Genomic DNA, 22,931 nt, shown 5'->3' on the forward strand with positions numbered 1-22,931 from the left:
TGAGGGTTCTCCGTTTTATTCATATTTTGACTGTGTAAACGGCATTGCGTTATTAGAAGAATATTTAACCGATTGTTAGCTGGCTTATGGTGATCTTCATATACTGTTGTGTGGTGATCTGAACAGTAGGGTTTCAAATGTTTCTCATCATTGTCAAGGGTGTTGTGATGTTTTAGATTTCCAGTACGCAAGCCATCCAGTAAGCACAGGTAGATGTTCTTAAGATAAGCCATTGAATAATTACGGAAAACAGTTGGTGAACTTGTGCACTGCTTTCGATTTGTGTATTCTTAATGGAATGTGTTATGGCGACCGTCAAGGCTGCTACACTTTCGTGTCAGACAGTGGATGCAGTGTTAATGATTATTTTCTGATGTCTTGTGACCTATTTTCGCTTCTGTGTGACTGCTGTGAGTTGACTGTGTGTGAGCGGTTTGAATCTGACCACATGTCTGTTAAGTTTTGTTTGAATCATCTGGACGCTGATGTAAATGATAAGCAAAACAAAACTGATTATGTTGTTGAAAAGTTTGTATGGTGTGATGATTCCGCCAATGTGTATCATGTAAATTTATTGTCTAAAGAATTTGAGGAGAAAATGGCCTTAGCGATTAGTCTGATTGAAGTTGATGTGAACGATGCATTAGATGCTTTTAATGTGTGTCTGAAAGATGCCGCACTGTGCATGAAGAAACAGGTAAATTGTAAGAAACAGTATAAAGATCAAGACTGGTTTGATGCAGAGTGTCGTTCTCATAAAAAGCAAGTTCGTAGACTATTGAATAAATTCAAACGTACGTTAGATGGCAAAGATCAGATCGTGATTGTTACTGTAGGGCAAGGCGTGAATACAAAAATATGCTAAAGCTGAAAAAGAAACAGTTCAATGATACTCTTCTTAATGAATTGATAGTATCGATTAAGAGTCAGAAACGGTTTGGGGATACTGTACACAAGATTTCTATGAAAAGAAAGCAACCGGTATATAATATTAGTACGGATACCTGGTACGAACACTTTCAAGCACTTCTTACAAAAGACACTTCTTTTGACAAAATAGTGCATGAGGGAGGTGAAGAAGACGACGAAGAGAGTAATTTAAACCATCCGATTTCTAAGGAGGAAGTGTTATTTGCTATTAGGAAGATAAAAAATCGTAAGGCTGCTGGACTGGATGGTATTATTGGTGAACTTTTAAATTATGGTTGTAAAACAGATATTGTGCTAGATTTCTTTATAGTTTTTTTTGAACTCTCTTTTTGATCATGGAATTTATCCTGAAAAATGGACTGAATCAATCGTTCTTCCGCTTTATAAAAAAGGTAACGTAAATGATCCGAATAATTATCGAGGCATCTCCCTGTGTGATGCAGCTAGTAAAGTTTATAGTACTGTCATAAACTGCAGATTGCAGGAATGGGTGGAAGAAAACAATATTACTGGTGAATATCAGGCAGGATTCAAACGGAATTACTCTTCGGTAGATCACATTTTTACTTTGATGGCCTTTGTTCAAAAACAGTTTTCTCTGAATTGTAAATTATATGTTGCGTTTATCGATTTCGAAAAAGCCTTTGATTCTGTGAATAGAAGTATTCTGTGGCCTATTATGTTAAAAAATTTAGATGTGTAATGAGTATGTATGGCAGTGTGAAAGCTAGGGTTCGAAGCGGCGGAAACATGACAGATTATATTCAGTGTACAAGTGGAGTGAAACAAGGCGATGTATGTAGTCCCATTCTTTTTTCTTTGTTTATCAATGAGCTGACATCTGAGGTTATCAATAATGGAAGACATGGTGCACAATTCACAACAGATTTCTTACAGTTGTTTATTTTACTTTTGGCAGATGATGTTGTTTTGTTGTCTGAAATGGTTATTGGCCTTCAAACACAGTTAAATAGTTTACATCGGGCTGCTTCCTCACTTCAGTTAAAAGTAAATATGACTAAAAGTAATATAATTGTGTTTAGAAAAGGTGGATACTTAGAAGCCAGGGAACGATGGTTTTATAATGGAGTTATTCTACCTGTTGTAAATGTATACAAATACTTAGGAATATATTTTTCAACACGATTAAGCTTCTCAGTAACTTGTAAAGATCTAGCGAGCAGAGCAAAGCATGCTATGTTATGTATAATGCAAAAATGGTCAAATTTAGGGAATCAGTCTTTCCAAGTGTTTATCAAACTTTTTGATTCACAAGTACAAACGATTGTTCAATATGGTGCTGAGGTATGGGGGTTAGATAACGATTCAATACATTGTGAAAAAGTCCACTTATTTGCCCTGAAGAAATTCTTAGATGTATCGATACAAACGCCAAATTGTCTTAGTTTATGGTGAAACATGTAGGTATCCAATATATATAAACTCAGCAGTAAGATGCATAAAATATTGGTTAAAATTGATCGAAATGGAAGACACAAGACTACCAAAGAAAGCATATAATATGTTATATGACCTAGATGCTAGAGGCAAGGTAAACTGGGCAACTAAAGTAAAAGTAAAATTATGCGAATTAGATTTCAGGTATGCGTGGATCAACCAAGGCGTTGGGAATGTAAGTGCATTTTTAACTATGTTTCGAGAGAGACTTATTGATTGTAGATGGCAAGAGTGGGGTGCCCACATTCAGAACAGTAACAGGTTTGATTTGTATCGACATTTCAACTCACTGTACTGCATGCCGACATATATGTTAATGAAAATGGATAAGCACTTGAAAATTATTATGACAAGATTTAGATTTGGGGTATCTGATATAACTGTTCATCGTTTTCGTTATAGAACACATAATGAAAGTGAACTTGTGTGTCCATTATGTAATGATGCACGGGAAAGTGAAGTTCATTTTGTATTTTGCTGTTCTGCCTTGGATGATCTCAGAGAACAATTAATTCCTAAAAAGTTTTACAGACAACCTTCTGATTTCAAACTTGCACTGCTATTGGCATCTGTGAATGAGAATGTTGTCAAACATTTTGCAATATATTTGTATAAGGCGTTTCAGATTCGTTCTATCTGTAGTGAGTAACGCGTATTGTAATTCTGTTTGTTGAATTCAGTGTTAAATGTGATGTACGATTGATTCAATGTTTTCACACCCCCCCCTTCATGAGGGGCTATGGCCTATTATGAATAAAAAATATTCGCTCTCGCATTCGCATTCTCTCTCTCTCTCTCTCTCTCTCTCTCTCTCTCTCTCTCTCTCAATTTTGGTAAGGCTTCAGTCCTTCCCCCCTGTCTTTCATGTTCTCTCTCCTGTTTCATGTTTACCTTTCATATGCCACCTTCGCCCACACACTATTTATCACTTCCTTTTTTCTTTTTCTTCTGCGTTCGTGGGCTGCAACTCCCATGTTCACTCATAAATACGCAAGTGGGCTTTTACATGTATGACCGTTTTTAACCTGCCATGTAGGCAGCCATACTCCGCTTTCGGGGGTGTCCATGCTGGGTATGTTCTTGTTTCCATAACCCACCAAAACGCTGACATGGATTACAGGATCTTTAACGTGCGTATTTGTTCTTCTGCTTGCATATACACACGAAGGGGGTTCAGGCACTAGCAGGTCTGCACTTATGTTGACCTGGGAGATCGGAAAAATCTCCACTCGTTACCCACCATGCGCCGTCACCATGATTCGAACCCAGGACCCTCAGATTGAAAGTCCAACGCTTTAACCACTCGGCTATTGCGCCCGTCATCACTTCCTTTCATTTTTTCCATCGTCGGGCACAGCAATTACACCAGCACATCCTGAGGCGTGCGTTTTAGGTGTGTTCTATGATTGAATATATTTGTCTGGGTTTTGGTGTTCTGGTGTTCTGCTGTTTGCATTCTAAACATGTATGGCAAGTGATTACGTCTATCTGGGTTTGTCATTGCTCTAGTGTGAGTTGTGGTGTTAAATATTTAAGGCATTCTGTCGTCCATCCTATACTTCTCTCCCAGAAGGCAATGTCTCTTGCTCAAACGAAAGATGACGCGAAAGTGGAAGTGAACAGTTTCAGTTCAGTTTCAGTTTCTCAAGGAGGCGTTACTGCGTTTGGACAAATCCCTATACGTTACACCACATATACTATGCAGATACCTGATAAGCAGCATAACCCAACGTGCTTAGTCAGGACTTGCGTGCATGTTTATATAATTGTGTATCTTTTAGAGTGGATTTTTTTGTCGACAGAGTTTTGCCTGAGCACAACGGTCACGTTGCCATGGGTTCTTTTTCAGTGTGCCAAATGCGTGCAACACACGGGACCTCGGTTTATCGTCTCATCCGAATGACTAGACGTTCAGTTTGATTCCCCTTCTTTTATTGTCACCACTGTCCATGCACGCACACACACACGCACAGAAACACACACACACACACCCTCACTCACTGACATCAATGAGCTCTGAGATTCAGAGCCTCATAGAAAGAAAGAAAAAAAAACCTTCCTGATTTTTCAAAAACAATTTTCTTTAATTTACTAAAGCAGCAAAAATCCGAACAACAGCAAGCAGTGTTATGAATCAAATACAATGCAAAATGGATAGGAAAATATGAGAGCATTTGTATCATCAAGACCAAACATGAAATACCTACCCGACTACTTCATGTAATCGCTTTCCTTCGATATCAAACACAAAAAGCAAATCGTCTTCATTTCAAACCCCCCATCAGTACCATCTACACAAACAAGTAGTATAAATTTGAAAAAAAAAGACTTTGGGAAAGATTTCACATACAGTTTGATCGAACGGTTAAATCAGAGAGGTAATATTAGTATTTAAAAAAGAATCATTTGACGAATATTCGTTTCCGCTTTTCTTTCTTTCTTTCTGTTAACCTTTTTAAAAACAATGAATAGTTCAGTAACAAAAGATGCCTTCAGTCAAGAGTTGTATGTGCTCTTGATGACTGGTAGGAGAATGATTCTGGCGTAGTTGTAGATTCTTTCCAGTACCAGTTTTTAATATATTGGATTTTAAAGAGCGGATACAACTCTGCCATTCTGTGTGTCTCTCTTTGTGACTTTTGTTTTGCCAGAATTACAGAACGATCGGTCTGATCAGCCATGCAAGCAAAGTGATGCTCAGAGTAATCCTGAACAGAATCGTTGCAGAAGAAAATGGTAGGTTCCGCAGTGGTGGAAGTACCACAGAACATATTTCTAACCTTTCTGTTCTGTCTGTTTGAAAAATATAGCCAGCAACAACAAAACGTCTCCCATGTCTTCATCGACTTTGAGGAGGCATTTGATCGAGTGTGACAGGATGCACTGTGAACTACCGTGAACATGTACAACAGGGGCCAAAAGCGGATCACCACCATGCAACAGTTGTATGCAAAAGCCAACAGTGCAGTCATTGTTCAAGGAACTGTCGGAACATTCGACTTGCAAAACGCAAACGTCGCCAATTGGAACGGCGATGGCGATGAACAAAACTGAAAATCCACAATCAAATCTTCCGAAAACAAATAAATAAAGTCAAACATATGATCTCATCAGTGAAGACAAACTTCTTTCTTCTCAAGTTCTCGATGCCACATCCACCAAATCTCTTTGGCATGTCAAATTTTCTCGGTACTGCAAAAAAGACTCCTCTTCCTTCTGCATACACTTTATCTGAACTCCTGAATGTCTTCTCCTCTTTCCTTTTTGACAAAATCCAGAATATTCGTACCATCTTAGACCAGATGTCTTTCCAACCTGCTCATCCTGATCCTCAATTCAACGGCACTCCTCACCATTCCTTTAATCCATTAACTGAAACAGAAGTCCATGAAATCCTGAAAGAAATGAGAACAAAATCCTGTGAGCTCGATCCTATACCAGCCTCTGTCTTTTCCCAGTGTGTCTCACAGCTTCTCCCCACAATCACCAACATTGTCAACTCATCCCTTCTCACTGGAACGTTTCCATCCACTTTCAGAACTGACAATCGTCTGGCCTCTTCTGAAGAAATCCAACCTTGACGCAAACATTTTGAAAAACTATCGACCAGTTTCTAATCTTCCATTCCTGTCCAAACTCCTTGAAAAAGCTGTCCTGAAGCAGCTCAACAATCACCTTTGTTTCAACAATCTCATCCACCCATTTCAGTCTGCCTATCGTGCTGACCACAGCACCGAAACCACTCTCCTCCACATCCTGAATAACCTACTGCTAGTGTCCGACTCAGGACAAATCTCCCTTCTCACTCTTCTCGACTTGTCAGCCGCCTTTGACACGATAGACCATTCAATCCTTCTTTCCCGTCTTCATTTTACTTTTGGTATCAACGGCACTGTTCTAAACTGGTTCAAATCCTATCTCACTGATTGATTCCAGTCTGTCATTGTTGATAATTTCCAGTCTGAACCCGTTAAAATTGAACATGAGTCCCACAGGGATCTGTTTTAGGCCCAGTGCTCTTCAGACAGTACACTGCTCCTCACGCTGAAATTATCAACTGCCATGATGTCAGTCATCATTCTTATGCTGATGACACTCAACTCCAGAAGAGTGATACCCCCGAAAAACTGTCTTCGCTCTTGCAAGAAACATCCAACTGCTTTCTGGATATTCAAAATTGGATGACTCTAAATAAGTTACAATTGAACGTGGACAAAACCGAAGCAATGATCATAGGAACTAAACAAAAATTCTCTTCCATCACAACTGACACAATCAAACTTGGCAGTACATCCATCCCTCTTTCCAGTTCAGTCAGGAACCTCGGCGTTGTCCTTGACAACTCACTGTCCATGCAAAAATTTATCAGTCAGACATGTCAATCCTGCTACTGTCAACTGCGGCGCATCAGTTCCATCCGGAAATATCTGTCCATTGACGCAACATCTAGACTTGTCGTTTCTCTCATTCTCTCTCGCCTTGACTACTGTAACTCTCTGTTGTCTGGTTTGCCTGCTTCATCCATTCAGTCCCTTCAGCGCATACAAAACTCTGCTGCCCGATCGTCCTCAGAAAGAAAAGATCCGAGCACATCACTCCTCTTTTGCAACATCTCCACTGGCTCCCTGTCTCACACCGAATAAAGTACAAGATCATCACTCTATGCTACAAATGTATTCACAAATCAGCCCCTTCCTATCTCTGTGGCTGCCTTCACCTCTACACTCCATCTCGCTCACTACGATCAGCTTCGGATCCATTCTATTTACGCATACCCAGATTCAAACTCTCGACTGTTGGCCGCCGTTCTTTCTCTGTCTCTGGACCTTGCAGTTGGAATGAACTTCCTCTTTCGCTTCGTCAAGTCTCCACACTCAGCTCTTTCAAGTCTGGTCTTAAAACCCATCTCTTCCCAAAATAGCCTCCCTTCCCTGCCTCTTCCTTGTCTTCAGTTTCTCAAGTTTTAAATTTATGCGTGCATGAGAATGACTGGTGCGAAAGCGCTTTGATTTGTCTACGCACAAGATTCAGCGCTATATAGATACGATTATTATTATTATTATTATGATTATGATTATTTAAATGAGATGGTATGGTCACGTGATAAGCTCTGACGGGCTCTCCAAAACCATCCTCTAGATAACAGTGCAGGGGAAAGGGAGACGCGGCAGACAGCGAAAGAAGCGGGCAGACATCACACAGAGGAACTTTGCAGAAACTCGGGCCCCATCCCACGACCGTCAGAAGTGGAGAAAGCTGGTGATGAGTTCAGCAGCGCAGCAACCCCTCAACCAAACCAGGTTTCGGGACCAGTGACACTGACACTGACAGGGGAATGAACACGTCAATGACGACTACACCCGGTACATAATATATAGCATTAGCATATGATCATGATTAGGATGCTGATAGTAACACTGGTGATTATGACGGCGACAAAGAATGAGATTGTCACGACCCCCCTAGGGAAGAGGTCGAGAGCTAACACCCACCCCAATTCACCAGACAACACAAACACAGAATACAGATGTTTTCCTCCCACACAAAATTTATTCTCCTCCGCTCTGTCTGTTCCGCTCATGCAACCACACACACACAGCTTATACAACAACAACAACAACCCCCCCCAAAAAAAAACAACAACAAAACACATACCATAACTACAAACAACAACAAACAAAACAAAAACAAAGCAAAAACAAACAAACAAACAAAAAACAAACAAAACAACAACAACAACAACAACAAAAACCCACTTACACAACTACTTTGATTCTCCCAAAAATGTTTTCAAGAACGTTTTTCCACAACACTCAAGAAAAAAAACAAACCACCCCAAACCCGGACTGGCACGCAGATATTCATGCTTTCGTGTGATATGTATATCTATTTCATACCTCTTCAGCGGTCAGTGGTTGTGGCAAATGACCTTAAAGATATATATCTATATCTATATATATATATATATATATATATATATATATATATATATGCACGGAACATTGTTCTACAACTTTTCTGCTGAGAGACTTTCCTTCTACATTCTTAGTTTGTTTAAAATCAGATGCAATAACCGAAAGTTAGAGACCGAAGTTGGAAGATGGGCACGTTTTTTGAGTTACGAATCCGCAAATAAGTTGAACAGTTCGTTCGAAGGGGAGGAAGAAGAAAGAAGAATAGATAATGTTGATATTATACATACTGCAAAAAAGGTGTTAGGAATCAGCCAAGCAAAGTTCGCGCAAGTAGCAGATAAAAATTCAATGGCTAAAGAATCAGCAAAACTTTGAATCCATCCAAGCATGACATTAAAATCTAATCATATTTGATGAGAATCAAAGCTGCAACAGTATGTACACATTTCTGATATGAACTACACAAAAAATTTATGATACGCCTATCGACATATCAGTGATCAGTGTGTGTGTGTGTGTGTGTGTGTGTGTGTGTGTGTGTGTGTGTGTGTGTGTGAGTGGGGGGTAGGTGTCTGTGTCTATGTGTGTGTGAGGGGGCGGGGGAGTGGGGATGGGGTGGGGTGTGAACTTTGTTATGTCATCATACCAACTCTTCCACCACCCATCACTGAACCGGATAACCGGCCTTAGGTGGAGGATAGTTGCTGGTATTCCACGGGTTTGTTGTTGACAGCGATGACGATGGCGGCGATGACAACGAGGCCACTGCCGACAGCAGCGAAGTAGAAGGCCCAGCCGTAGTCCTGGATGTGTTTGTCCAGTGTGTCGGTCTTGCCGACGTACACCATGCAGCCGATGAAGCCAAGGATTCCTGTTGCGCACATCAGCCACACATCCACCCACCCACACAAACATACGCACAGACAGACAAACAGACACACAGAGGAATAACAGGACTTAAAAAAATCGTCTCTTTTCCTGTCTGTCCGTCTGTCTATGTCTCTAATTTCAGAGACCTGACTCAGTCAATCTGACCCACAGAAACACGCAAATACGCTGACGCCCTCACCCCCCCCTCTCTTTCTCTCTGCCAGTTATATTTTGTATTGGATACTGGTCGGCTACACCTATTGCTGTTTGCGTGATTGATGTAATTATTTGTTGATTTTACACACCCTCCTTTCTATTCCACTTCCCGAGTCTCTCTCTCTCTCTTTCAGTTTTATTTTGTATTGGATGCTATTCAGCTACCCAGAGTATAATTGTTCGCTTGATTAAAACATTTTTTGACTCGCTTGTGTAAACAAAGTGAGTCTATGTTTTAACCCGGTGTTCGGTTGTCTGTGTGTGTGTGTGTGTGTGTGTGTGTGTGTGTGGCCATGGTAAACTTTAACATTGCCATTTTCTCTGCAAATACTTTGTCAGTTGACACCAAATTTGGCATAAAAATAGGAAAAATTCAGTTCTTTCCAGTCATCTTGTTTAAAACAATATTGCACCTATGGGATGGGCCAAAATAAATAAAAAAAAGCCAAATTATATGAAAACTGAATTTACTGTTATGTTTATATTTTTTTTAATTCTCTTATCTTGGCACTTTGATCTGATATTCTGACACAACAACAAGAGCACTCATTTTTATCATTTTTTGTTCAAACAGGAACTTCTTTTGCTAAGCATGGAAGTTATATTTATTTTTCATGTCTTTGGTGCAGATAGTAAAAAAAGGAAGTTAATCTGTAATTAATGCTAGGGGACTTAATTTGCTTTAAACTAATTTTTTCTCATGTTAAACATTACATTTTGAAATTATACTCAATACATAAAAAGCTTGTGTATTTTACTCTTAGTGTACAGGGCTTTCTCTCGTCAGGTCAGGTCATTAGATCTGCTACTGGTAACCTGTAATCCAGTACAACCTGTTCAGGGTCGGGTTGCCGACGACTAAACCGGCACTCCCACCACTCCCTTCTGGGACTGGTGAGGCGGGTGGCTAGACACCCTTATGGAGATCCATAAAAGGGCGTCGGCTCAGGAGAGCCACCGACGGCCATCTAGCTCCACCGTGCTGTGTGCATGCCACACGCAGTTGGCCCCCGAGGTGTGTCTACCCATGCATGTGAAGTCTGGATCCGGCAGAATCTGCGGAAGAAACCTATTGGTTCAACGGAGAGGAAGGCGGTTACAGCAACGCACTGTGGAGTGCAGAGAGCAAGATGAGACACCGAAAGGATATCTTGGTCATCCACTGCATCCGTACTCATCCTCCAGTCGTCTCGACTTAGTCTTGCCACTGGAAATTGGTGGACCCGGACGAGAGAGTGAGGTCGACGTTGCGCAACTCCTCTTCACTTTAAACAAACTCATCGCGCAAGTCATCAGTCATCCTAAATGACCTTTCATCCTTCATCATTTCATCACCCCCAAGTCCTGTGGCGACAGGCGAGCGACGAAACGACAGGTGTGGGTACACTGGCAGTCGCAGCCGCAGACCTGCACGCAGGCGGCTCAGGCCATAGGGTCGTTCTTCGTCGACAGGAGCAGCGATGGAGCTCGGCAGCCGTCTGAGCGTCTGAGCAGCCCTCTTTAGGAATGCACTGCTCACCTCCCTGGCATGAGGAAGGGGCTAGAAAAGGTGCCCTAAAAATTGCCTGCTCCATATCACCCTGGCCAGCATACCGCGGCTGGCGGGGACCCTACATCAGCGGTCGAAACAAAGAGAAAGAAAAGAAAAAAACAAGGATCGTTCCTCTCACCATTGGTGCTTGGAACATAAGGACTCTCCTGGACAGAGATAACGCGGACAGACCCCAAAGGAGAACAGCACTAGTTGCATCCGAACTCGCCAGATACAATATCGACATCGCAGCCTTGAGTGAGACTCGGCTTGCAGGCGAAGGCGAGCTCTGTGAACGGGGATCTGGTTACACCTTCTTCTGGAGTGGACGAGGAAGCGAAGAGCGACGTGAGGCTGGTGTTGGTTTTGCAGTAAAAACAGCACTTGTCAGCAAGCTAGCTGGAATCCCAAAGGGAGTCAACGATAGGCTTATGACCATGAAACTCCCACTGGCATCTGGCCAGAAGCACCTCACCATTGTCAGTGCCTACGCCCCAACCATGACCAACCCGGATGAAGTGAAGGCGAAGTTCTACGAGGACCTTCACTCTGTCATTGCTGCCATCCCTAAAGCAGACAAGCTCATCATTCTTGGGGACTTCAATGCTAGAGTTGGCTCTGACTACATCTCCTGGGATGGAGTGATTGGAAGGCACGGTGTGGGCCACTGCAACCCAAATGGATTGCTTTTGCTTCAGACATGTGCAGAGCACGAACTGCTGATAACCAACACAGTTTTCTGCCTCCCTACCCGTAACAGGACGTCATGGATGCACCCTCGCTCAAAGCATTGGCATCTCATCGATTATGTCATCGTCAGGAAAAGGGATAGGCAAGATGTACGTGTAACAAAGACCATGTGCGGCGCCGAGTGTTGGACAGACCATCGCCTTGTAGTCTCGAAGCTGAATATTCGAATCCAGCCCAAGAGACGCCCCCAAGGCCAGAAGGCTCCAAAACGGCTCAACATCGCTAAGCTGAAAAACATCACCATCAAACAGTCCTTTGTGGAGCTGCTGGAAGATCGTCTGGAATCCGCCTCTCTGAACAACCAGAATGTGGAGTCTGACTGGAGGACCCTGCGTGAGCTGATCTATAGTACAGCTTCAGAGACCCTGGGACCCATGACCAGAAAGCACAAAGACTGGTTTGATGAAAACTGTGATGAAATCAAGCAGCTTCTGGATGAGAAACGCTGTCTGCATCAAGCCCACCTGAGCAACCCAAAGTCCACATCAAAAAAGGATGCGTACAATGCCATCCGCAGGACCGTTCAGCAAAAGTTACGCCAGATGCAGGATAAGTGGCTGAGTGACAAAGCTGATGAGATCCAGGGATATGCTGACAGGCACGATATGAAGAGGTTCTATGATGCCTTAAAAGAAGTCTACGGCCCCACATCCTCAGGATCATCCCCCCTCCTCAGTGCAGATGGGAATACCTTGATCACCGAGAAGGAGAACATTCTCGAACGATGGGCTGAGCACTTCAACAGTGTCTTAAATCGCCCTTCCTCCATAAATGATGAAGCCATAGACCGTCTCCCACAAGTCCCCACCAACGAAGCACTGGACGATCCGCCAACACTTCTTGAGACCCAGAAAGCAATCCGTCTGCTATCCAGTGGCAAAGCACCTGGCTCAGACTCCATACCAGCAGAGGTCTACAAGGATGGAGGCACTGTGCTGACTGAGAAGCTTCATAAGCTGTACTCACTCATGTGGAAAGAAGAGACGATCCCCCAGGATTTCAAAGATGCATCTATCATTCACTTGTACAAGCGAAAGGGGAACCGGCAAGCCTGTGATAACCATCGGGGCATTTCCTTGCTCTCCATCGCAGGCAAGATACTTGCCAGGATCCTACTAAACCGCCTCACAGCACACCTTGACCAAGGTCATTTGCCTGAGAGCCAATGTGGATTCCGGAAAGAGCGCGGAACCACCGACATGGTGTTTGCTGCAAGGCAGCTGCAAGAGAAATGTCAGGAGCAAAATGCTGATCTGTTCTCCACCTATGTCGACCTCACTAAGGCCTTTGACACCGTGAGTAGAGAGGGACTGTGGAAGATCATGGCCAAGTACGGATGCCCTCGGAAATTTATTTCCTTGGTCAGCCAATTCCATGAAGGCATGCAGGCTCGAGTCCAGGACAATGGCGAAACATCTGCTCCTTTTGCTGTCACAAATGGTGTCAAGCAAGGCTGCGTCCTGGCTCCAACGCTGTTCAGCCTCATGTTCTCTGCAATGCTTACTGATGCCTTCAGAGATGGCGATGTTGGAATCGGCCTAAAGTACCGAACAGATGGCAAGCTGTTTAACCTCAGAAGGCTTCAAGCAAAAACGAAGGTCATGACAGACATCATCAGAGACTTTTTGTTTGCTGATGACTGTGCCCTCAACGCTGGATCTGAAGCTGACATGCAACTCAGCGTCGACAAGTTTGCCACTGCCAGCAGAAACTTCGGCCTTACCATCAGCACGAGGAAAACTGAAGTTCTCCATCAGCCAGCCCCAGGGAAACCCTACGTTGAGCCCAACATCACAGTCAACGGTCAGAGACTCAGTGCGGTGGAGCGGTTCACATACCTTGGCAGCACACTGTCACGAAATGCGACCATCGACGATGAAGTGAATGTCAGGATTGCAAGAGCAAGTGCAACTTTTGGTAGACTCAATGCAAATGTCTGGAACAGAAGAGGCATTAGTCTTGAGACCAAGCTAAAGGTCTACAGAGCAGTAGTTCTCCCCACACTACTGTACGGCTGCGAAACTTGGACAGTGTACCAACGACATGCCAAGAAGCTGAACCACTTCCACACAACATGCCTCAGGAAGCTACTGAACATCAAGTGGCAAGACAGGACCCCAGACACAGAGGTGCTCGCAAAAGCCACCCTTCCCAGCATCTTCACCATCCTGATGCAGTCCCAGCTTCGCTGGGCTGGACACGTGGCGCGCATGCCAGACCATCGGCTGCCCAAAAGGCTCTTCTATGGCGAGCTGCAACAAGGGAAGAGATCACACGGAGGTCAGAAGAAGCGCTTCAGAGATACTCTGAAAGTCTCTCTGAAAGCGTTTGATATCAACCCTGACTCCTGGGAGGAATCTGCAGTGGACCGTAACAAATGGCGCGCTGCTGTGCACAAAGGCGCCAAGTTGTGCGAGGCCAACAGGACTGCTGCAGCTGTTCAGAAGAGGCAGGCCAGAAAGTCACGGGCAAACAAGCTCCCTGACAATGATATGCCTGTCTTTGTCTGCCCCAACTGTCAGCGAACATTTCGTGCGCAGATTGGACTATTCAGCCATCTGCGCACTCACAGATAGACTCATGAGCATCCTTCCCCCCACCCCACCACCTCCCTCCCCCCATCCCCCATCTGGATGACAACGATGGTCATCATCGATCTCGATGGACACACACCACCACAGGGCTTTCACTATGTTCATTCGCCCAAGTGGTCTCATTCATGTGCTTGTCAACAGACATTACCGGTATAAGCTTCACTGGTCACCACGCACACACCAAGCATCAGGAAAAATTTCAGGTAACCAAATACAAGTATTACTTGAGTGCATCATTAATCAAAGCAGTAGCAGAAGGGGGGGACAACTGATATCTGTCTGTCTGTCTGCATCTCCCTCTCCCTGTTGTATATAATCCTCATGTGACGTTTTCTAACAACAGCGTGGTTTTGTATACGATAGGTTATGCGCATACTTTCATTTATACCTGTTATTTTCATGTGTATGTGTATAAGATTTTTATGTTTGCTATGTGTGTGTGTGTGTGTGTGTGTGTGTGTGGGGGGGGGGGGGGGGAGAGGGAGGTTTATGGGGATGTCTTTTCTTTTTTTTCTTCTTTTCCTCTTTTCTGAATGTAAAACATATATGCTCACTCCAGTACCCTTGTGAAAAAAAAAAAAAAATCGTTTCGTCCCCACTTCTCTCTCTGTATCTCTGTTGTGTCCCGAATCTGTTTGGTTATTTGTCTATTACGTTTGGTTGATTTTGCTTTGAACCGTAGAACATGCATGAATAATAATGACAGATTGCATGAGCAAGCATTGATCTATCAATTACTCATTCAGTCAATCGATCTCTGCCTCTCTGACTTTTTCTCTCATTCCTTTTCCCAATCACTGTGTAAAACAGACAGCAAACGAAATCCAAATCTTTCGTGACTTCTACTTCGCAATAAACGATCTATAAAGCATTTACTATTGTTCTTTGCAGTCACCTTTTCTGAAAGATTTTTCATAGTTTGCCTCTTTCTGAAGCCAAGGGTTTTTCGAAAGTAAGTAACGGAGGAGAGGTTGAGAAATTAGACCCCCCCCATACCCCCCCCCCAAACACCCCCATACCCCCGCAAAAAACAAAACAACAACAAAAACAAAACAAAACAAAAACAAAACAAAACAAAACAAAAACAACAACAACAAACAACAAGAGAGGCAAGGCCTTCAAGACTCACTTGTGATACACTTAAAAAAAAATCCAAGCTTTTTATGTATTGAGTATAATTTCAAAATGTAATGTTTAAGATGAGAAACTTCAGTTTAAAGCAAATTAACTCCCCTAGCATTACAGAGTAATTTCCCTTTTTTACTATCTGCACCAAAACGTTTGCAAAATAAATAAAACTTCCATGCTTAGCAAAAGAATTTCCTGTTTGAACAAAAAAATGATAATAATGACTGCTCTAGCTGTTGGGTCAGAATATCAGATCAAAGTGCCAAGTTTAGAGAATACAAAAAATATAAATATAACAGTAAATGCAGTTTGAATATAATTAGGCTTCATTCTTTATTTTTTTGTGCCCATCCCAGAGGCGCAATATTGTTTTAAACAAGATGACTGGAACGAACTGAATTTTTCCTATTTTTATGCCAAATTTGGTGTCAAATGACAAAGTAGTTGCAGAGAAAATGTCAATGTTAAAGTTTACCACGGACGCACAGACACACAGACACACACACAGACAACCGAACACCGGGTTAAAACATAGACTCACTTTGTTTACACAAGTGAGTCAAAAACGCCAGCAATGAAAAAAAACAATAACAACAACAATGACACCACCACTACAACTCCAACAGCCACTACCACCAATAACAACAACGACAACATACGACGGTGATGGTATTGATGATAATGACGACGTCATCGACGACAGTAAGAACAGTAACAAGAACAGCAGCGACAGCAGCAGCAATATACCCAGCATTAACAGTCACATCTTTGGTGTAGTCTCACCTGACACCCCTGCCGTGATCTCCAAGGCTCTGGATCGAGGGCCGGGGACGGAAAGGCAAAAGTTGGTGATCAGAGCGTAGATACAGGCACTGGTCAAACCAATGATACATAGCGCCTCAAATGCTCGCACAGCGTGAAACCACACGGCTGAGGACCAATAACAACAGTATAATAATGACGATGATGATGATAATAATAATAATGATAATAACAACAACAGGAACAACAACAACAACAACAACAATTATGATAATACTACTACTACTGCTACTACTACTAATAATGCTGTACACTTGTGTGGCGCTAACCCTGATGCTCTATGCGCATTTAATACGGATTGCTAATGTGGTTTAATGTCTAAAATGCTGTTTCCGTTTCCGGTTAGAGAACAATTTTTTTGGCGGTGGTCCAGTAGCTGTTAAGTGTGTGGTACCACAAAGAGAGAGAGAGAAGACAAGACAAGACAAGACAAGACAAATTTTTTATTTTGAGGATAATAGATAAGCACTGGTGTACTTTTTTACATTCAGTCCCCGCCCTGAATAAGGTCTACACTTCACAATACTAAATAAAATGAAAGCATGAAAGCATGGTGTTAGTAGAGATATATAACAGGGGAAAAACAACAACAACAACAAAAAAACAACTTTTTTACATCCAGTCCCCGCCCTGAATAAGGTCTACACTACACAATACTAAATAAAATGAAAGCATGAAAGCATGGTGTTAGTAGAGATATATAACAGGGGAAAAACAACAACCTCCCCCCAAAAAATAAACACACACACACACACACACACACACACACACGGCAAACAGGTACAAGCATGGTGTTAGTAAAATATATGGGAAAAAATGAACAAAATGAAAGAAACAACACACGAACACACACCGCACAACAGATCAGAGTGGGGGATGGAGAGTGAGGGAGGTTATCAGTCAACCATACACATTTGACAAACAGTATCATCAAAATGAACGATTTACATAACACATTATGGCATAAGGTGGGACAGGCAATGTTTTTTGAAGGTGGTTGGCCAATGGTGTTGTTTAATTGTTTCTGGGAGTGAGTTCCATAGGGTGGCGTCTGAGTAGACCAGACTGCATTTGAACAAGTCAATTCTTGGAATTGGGATATGGACATTGGAGAGAGAGAGAGAGAGAGAGAGAGAGAGAGAGAGAGAGAGAGAGAGAAGCTAAGGTGGTTGCGATTTCACAAATTACACCGAATCATTGGGACAAAAGTAATTGTAAAACAAATGGGAAAAGAAAAGAGTAATAACAATGTCTTTTTAAAAACGGTTAATGATAGTATCGAGCTTTCATTCTGGTGATACGATCTCTCTCTCTCTCTCTCTCTCTCTCTCTCTCTCTCTCTCTCTCTCTCTCTCTCTCTCTGTGTCTGAGCGTGCGCGTGTGTGTGTAAAAACAATTGCATTCCAAATGTTCATTAATTTCAAAATTATATTTTCTCAAGATACAAAATAAAAGAGCATAACGCAATGATTGCATGTGAAACAAAAAGTGATCATCATTCATACCTTTGATTGAAAATAGCATATAAAAGAATATTTTCAACAGTAAAAGCTACTCAAATAATAAACTCTAGATGTCAAAACTACTTAACATTTTGTATATGGTATTATGTAAATTTCAATTGATTCAACACTTAAGACTCAGGACTTGTTTATTGCCTATACACAGTTGCATACATTTATTGTTCGACATATGCAAAGCAAAAAATACAGTAAAGAAAGTATTATATTTTAAATTTTCATAACCGATACTTTTAGTATGTTGTATTGTATTGCGTGGAATTGATGTCCTATCTGATATTGCATGTCATATTCAAATGTTTCGTTCATTTATGTTTATTTATTTGCAGTAGTTTACTTTAGACTATTATTGTTTTAGCGTGTTTACGTAGTTTACTAACTTTGTCTTTTCTGTCCTGATTTTTTTTCTTCGTTATACGTTGCCAAAAACTGAAGAAAAACATTAAAAGGGATAAAAACAAACAGGAGAAAAGAAAAATATAACTGCAGAAATAAAACAAGAACAAAAAAGAAAAAATGGTAAAATGGCATACTAAAAATCAGCAGCAACAGCAAATACCCCCCCACACCCCCAAAAACCCCCCCCAAAAATAAAACAAACAAAAAAACCCAAACAACAACAACAACAAAAACAAAAAACAAAAACCAAAAAACCCCCCAAAAACCAACAACAAAAAACAGAAACAAAAACAAAAACAAACAAACAACAACTAAAAACCAAAAACAAACCAACAACTACAACAACACACACCCAAAAGCAACAACAACAACAAAATCTGAAAATACCACAAAGTTGCAGTTGCTTAATGGCCTAACCAAATGTGTCATCAGCTGCAAACAGATAAGAAAACTGCAAACAGATAGAAGGACATAGACATCTGAATAAAACAAAACAAAAACAAGACTAAAGAGATCAGAAGAAAGGTCACTGAATGCGAAAGAAGGAAATGACACAAGAGAAAGTGACGTAAAAAAGAAAGAAAGCAAAACGAGGGAGTGAAAGACTTCGAAGAAGTTGGGGACACTGTCAATCACTGACTGGCTGTGACTGAAGAGTATATCAACCACAGGTCGACACAGAAGGTATACAATCTTCAACAACCACAACAAGTCGACACAGAAGATACACAATCTTCGACACAAGAAACCAAAAATAGAAGACTACTCACGGATTTCCTTTGTTCTAAAAGTGGAACATTTGGTTGAGCATGACTCCCATAAGCCCGAGTGGCTTTTGTCATATATAAAATCTGCTGTGAACCAGTATGGAGCCCCAAACCCAACCACGAAAAGAATGGCGGCAAAAAACAGCAAGAACACTCCAGTCTTGTAACCTTTTGTACGGCTGCTGAAAGGTATCATGATGTCAAGTGTTTTTTTTATTTTGTTATTTCTTAATTTTTTAAATCCACAAAATCCCTGTCTGTTGTTGAAATTTCCTGTCTCTTCTTCACAGTTGTGGCTCCTTTACCAGGTCCTAGTTTACAATTCACGAAACCCTCTGTTATTTTTCGTTCTTAAGATTTGCTGTATTTTCTCCACTGTTATGGCTCCTTTACCAGGTTTCAGTTGATAGATAATCTTGGGCGGTGCAGGTGGATGACGTGTTCGCTTCACGCGACACAGCGAAACTGGTTTGTCAAGTTGTGTTGCCCCAGATGTGCGTCCTTTTATTCAGTTTGCTGTGACCTCAGTCTTTGTCAGTTGTAAAAAGTGCACGCACAGCTATGTGAGACTATTGCTAAGTTTTTCTTTCTTTTTTTTTCTCTCACGTCTCTCTCTCTCTCAATTTTAGTAAGGCTTCAGTCATCCCCCCCCCTGTCTTTCATGTTCTCTATCCTGTTTCATGTTTACCTTTCATATGCCACCTTCGCCCACACGCTATTTATCACTTCCTTTCTTCTTCTTCTGCGTTCGTGGGCTGCAACTCCCATGTTCACTCATAAATACGCGAGTGGGCTTTTACATGTATGACCGTTTTTAACCTGCCATGTAGGCAGCCATACTCCGCTTTCGGGGGTGTGCATGTTGGGTATGTTCTTGTTTCCATAACCCACCGAACGCTGACATGGATTACAGGATCTTTAACGGGTGTATTTGTTCTTTTGCTTGCATATACACACGAAGGGGGTTCAGGCACTAGCAGGTTTGCACATATGTTGATCTGGGAGATCGGAAAAATCTCCACTCGTTACCCACCAGGCGCCGTCACCATGATTCGAACCCAGGACCCTCAGATTGAAAGTCCAACGCTTTAACCACTCGGCTATTGCGCCCGTCATCACTTCCTTTCATTTTCTCCATCGTCGGGAACAGCAATTGCACCAGCGCATCCTGAGGCGTGCGTTTTAGGTGTGTTCTATGATTGAATATATTTGTCTGGGTTTTGATGTTCTGGTGTTCTGCTGTATGCATTCTAAACATGTATGGCAAGTGATTACGTCTATCTGGGTTTGTCATTGCTGTAGTGTGAGTTGTGGTGTTAAATATTTAAGGCATTTTTTCGTCCACCCTATACTTCTCTCCCAGAAGGCAATGTCCCTTGCTCGCCCTCCCACGCCTTCAGTTTTTGCCAGGCCCTCTCCCCAACCGCCCCCAGCCCCACCCCCTTTTCTTTTTTTGTCAAGATACGTATAAATACCCCTAACTGTTTACCCAAGGTCCCAACATTGCTCTCTCCTACCCCCATCTTCAGGCCCCCCATCTACCACCACCGTCTATCCCGCTGCTTTTCACTCCCCCTCCCCCCTCTCCCCAGTTTCCTCGCCACTAACATCCCACCCTTGTCTTCCTTGCACCTCCCTGCTTTTCTTGTCACCACTGTCCATGCAAGCACACACACGCACAGAAAAGTACACACACAGCCGCACGCACAGAAACAAACACACACACAGACACAGACACAGAGAAACACGCACACACACACGCACGCACAGAAACACACACACACACACACACAGAAACACAATCACACACCCAGCACGTACAGAAATACACACACACACACACAGACGAATGCACAGAAACACACACATACACAGAGAAATACAAACACACACCCCTCACACAGAAACACAAACAGCCACACACACACACAGAAACACACACACCCCGCACGTACAGAAACACAAACACACACCCCGCATGTACACATACACACAGAAACACAAAAACACACACACACACAGCATTACAAACACACACCCCGTACGTACAGAAACACACACCCCGCATGTATTTGTATTTCTTTTTATCACAACATACTTCTCTGTGTATCATTTTTTGTTCAAACAGGAACTTCTTTTGCTAGATGGAAGTTATATTTATTTTGCACGTCTTTGGTGCAGGCAGTAAAAAAAGGGAAATTAATCTGTAATTAATGCTAGGGGGCTTAATTTGCTTTATCTTTCTCATCTGAAACATTACATTTTGAAATTATACTCAATACATAAAAAGCTTGTGTTTTACTCTCAGTGTACAGGGCTTTCACTATGTTCATTCGCCCAAGTGGTCTTTTTCGGAAAATACTAAAATCAATACGACCAGTGGACTTTATAGATCTATTGGCTGAGCCCTGAAGGTCATTGGCAAAAATCAATTGCGCACACATATTTATACATATTCAGAGCGCATGCTCATATTCTTCGCGAACGCGAACGACGCCATTTTGTTTCAAGTTGTTGACCTGCCCGTTCAATCCTATATTCAATCGACAATACACGATAACATGTGATGGAAAGTTGGAGAAGGAGACCGTTGAATATTTATTCAGAGAAAGATTTGTGAACGCCTCATCACTTACTGGATTATGCCCAAAACTGCCATAAAAATATCCACAGAATCAGTCGGAATTCACAGTTAAAAATAATAAACCATGAGAGTTAATACCCTTGAATTGATGAAACGCAAAAAAAATCTTGACTTTTCTCAAAATGGAGGCCTTTTCACTTCATATGACGTTTAGAAGTACTTGTACTAAGCTCTGCATGTTACTAGTTTAACAAAATACTCAATTTTCATATCAACTTTAAAACAATAAAACTAGTATGAACATAAAAGAGAAATTGAATCGACCGTGTCAACCGGGTGTAACTAAACTTGTACATCTATCTAGATCCAGAGAAAACGGCTAAATGTTGTTGCAGTGTGATTGCGGCGATAGCCACGTCTCCTTTACCGCGGACTTACAAAGAATTTTTAATTGCCCTTGCAGATTTTTGACTGCCCAAGATACACCAGAATAATATGATTTAAACAGCGTTCTCACTGCGAATATCGCAATCGATTTATCGCCCTTTAAAAAAGCATGTTTAAATATTATATTTTTGAACGTCAGGTAAGGAGCCACGATAGTGTAATGGATAAGACAGTTTCTTCTCATCGAAACACGCGGGGTTCGAATCTACCGTTAGGACTTTTTTTTTCTTTTTCTTTTAACCCGGAGCTTTATGATAACAAATACAGAACACATTTTAACAATTAGATTTTTTTTAAAGCGTATCACAAGTGAGTCTTGAAGGTCTTGCCTCTCTTGTTTTTGTATTTTTTCCTGCGTGCAGTTTTATTTGTTTTTTGTTTTTTCCTATCGAAGTGGATTTTTTCTTCAGAATTTTGCTAGGAACAACCTTTTTGTTGCCGTGGGTTCTTTTACGTGCGCTAAGTGCATGCTGCACACGGGACCTCGGTTTATCGTCTCATCCGAATGTCTAGCGCCCAGACCACCACTCAAGGTCTAGTGGAGGGGGAGAAAATATCGGCGGCTGAGCCGTGATTCGAACCAGCGCGCTCAGATTCTCTCGCTTCCTAGGCAGAAGCGTTACCTCTAGGCCATCACACACACACACACACACACACACACACACATGCACACACACACACACACACACACACACGCACACACACATACACACACACCCTCACTCACTGACATCAATGGGCACTGAGATGCAGAACCTCAGAGAAAGAAAAAAAAACTTCTTGATTTTTTTTTCAGAAACAGTTTTTCTTTAATTGACTGAAACAGCAGAAAAACACAAACAACAACAACAAAAAAGTATCCATACAACAGCAAGCAGTGTTATGAATCAAATGCGATGCAGAATGGATGGGAAATATTTGTATCATCAAGACCAAACATGAAATACCCATCCGACTACTTCGGTGTGATTGCTTCCTTCGTACATTAAACACAAAAAGC

At 42.0% G+C, this 22,931-nt stretch overlaps 1 protein-coding gene across 1 annotated transcript; it reads right to left on the bottom strand.

Moving 5' to 3' along the window:
• Positions 1-8,989: 8,989 nt before the first annotated feature.
• On the bottom strand, positions 8,990-19,215 carry LOC143300777 (voltage-dependent calcium channel gamma-4 subunit-like). The gene is made up of 3 exons (XM_076614706.1): positions 18,904-19,215; positions 16,176-16,322; positions 8,990-9,174 (listed from the first exon to the last, which is right to left on the bottom strand). The coding sequence occupies exons 1-3, from the start codon at positions 19,094-19,096 to the stop codon at positions 8,990-8,992; spliced, it is 525 nt and encodes a 174-aa protein (XP_076470821.1). The 5' UTR covers positions 19,097-19,215.
• Between the last annotated feature and the right edge of the window lie 3,716 nt (positions 19,216-22,931).

This window comes from Babylonia areolata, chromosome 26 (genome assembly GCF_041734735.1).
Source record: "Babylonia areolata isolate BAREFJ2019XMU chromosome 26, ASM4173473v1, whole genome shotgun sequence".
NCBI classification, from domain to species: domain Eukaryota; kingdom Metazoa; phylum Mollusca; class Gastropoda; order Neogastropoda; family Buccinidae; genus Babylonia; species Babylonia areolata.

Bases quoted from the DNA above. Each gene is read 5' to 3' on its own strand.
- LOC143300777 (XM_076614706.1), bottom strand. From the start codon at position 19,096: ATGATACCTTTCAGCAGCCGTACAAAAGGTTACAAGACTGGAGTGTTC. The intron at 16,323-18,903 runs GTGAGTAGTCTT...ATTGGTCCTCAG, and splicing joins TTTTAGAACAAAGGAAATCC to CCGTGTGGTTTCACGCTGTG. The intron at 9,175-16,175 runs GTGAGACTACAC...TGTGCGCAACAG, and splicing joins GATCACGGCAGGGGTGTCAG to GAATCCTTGGCTTCATCGGC.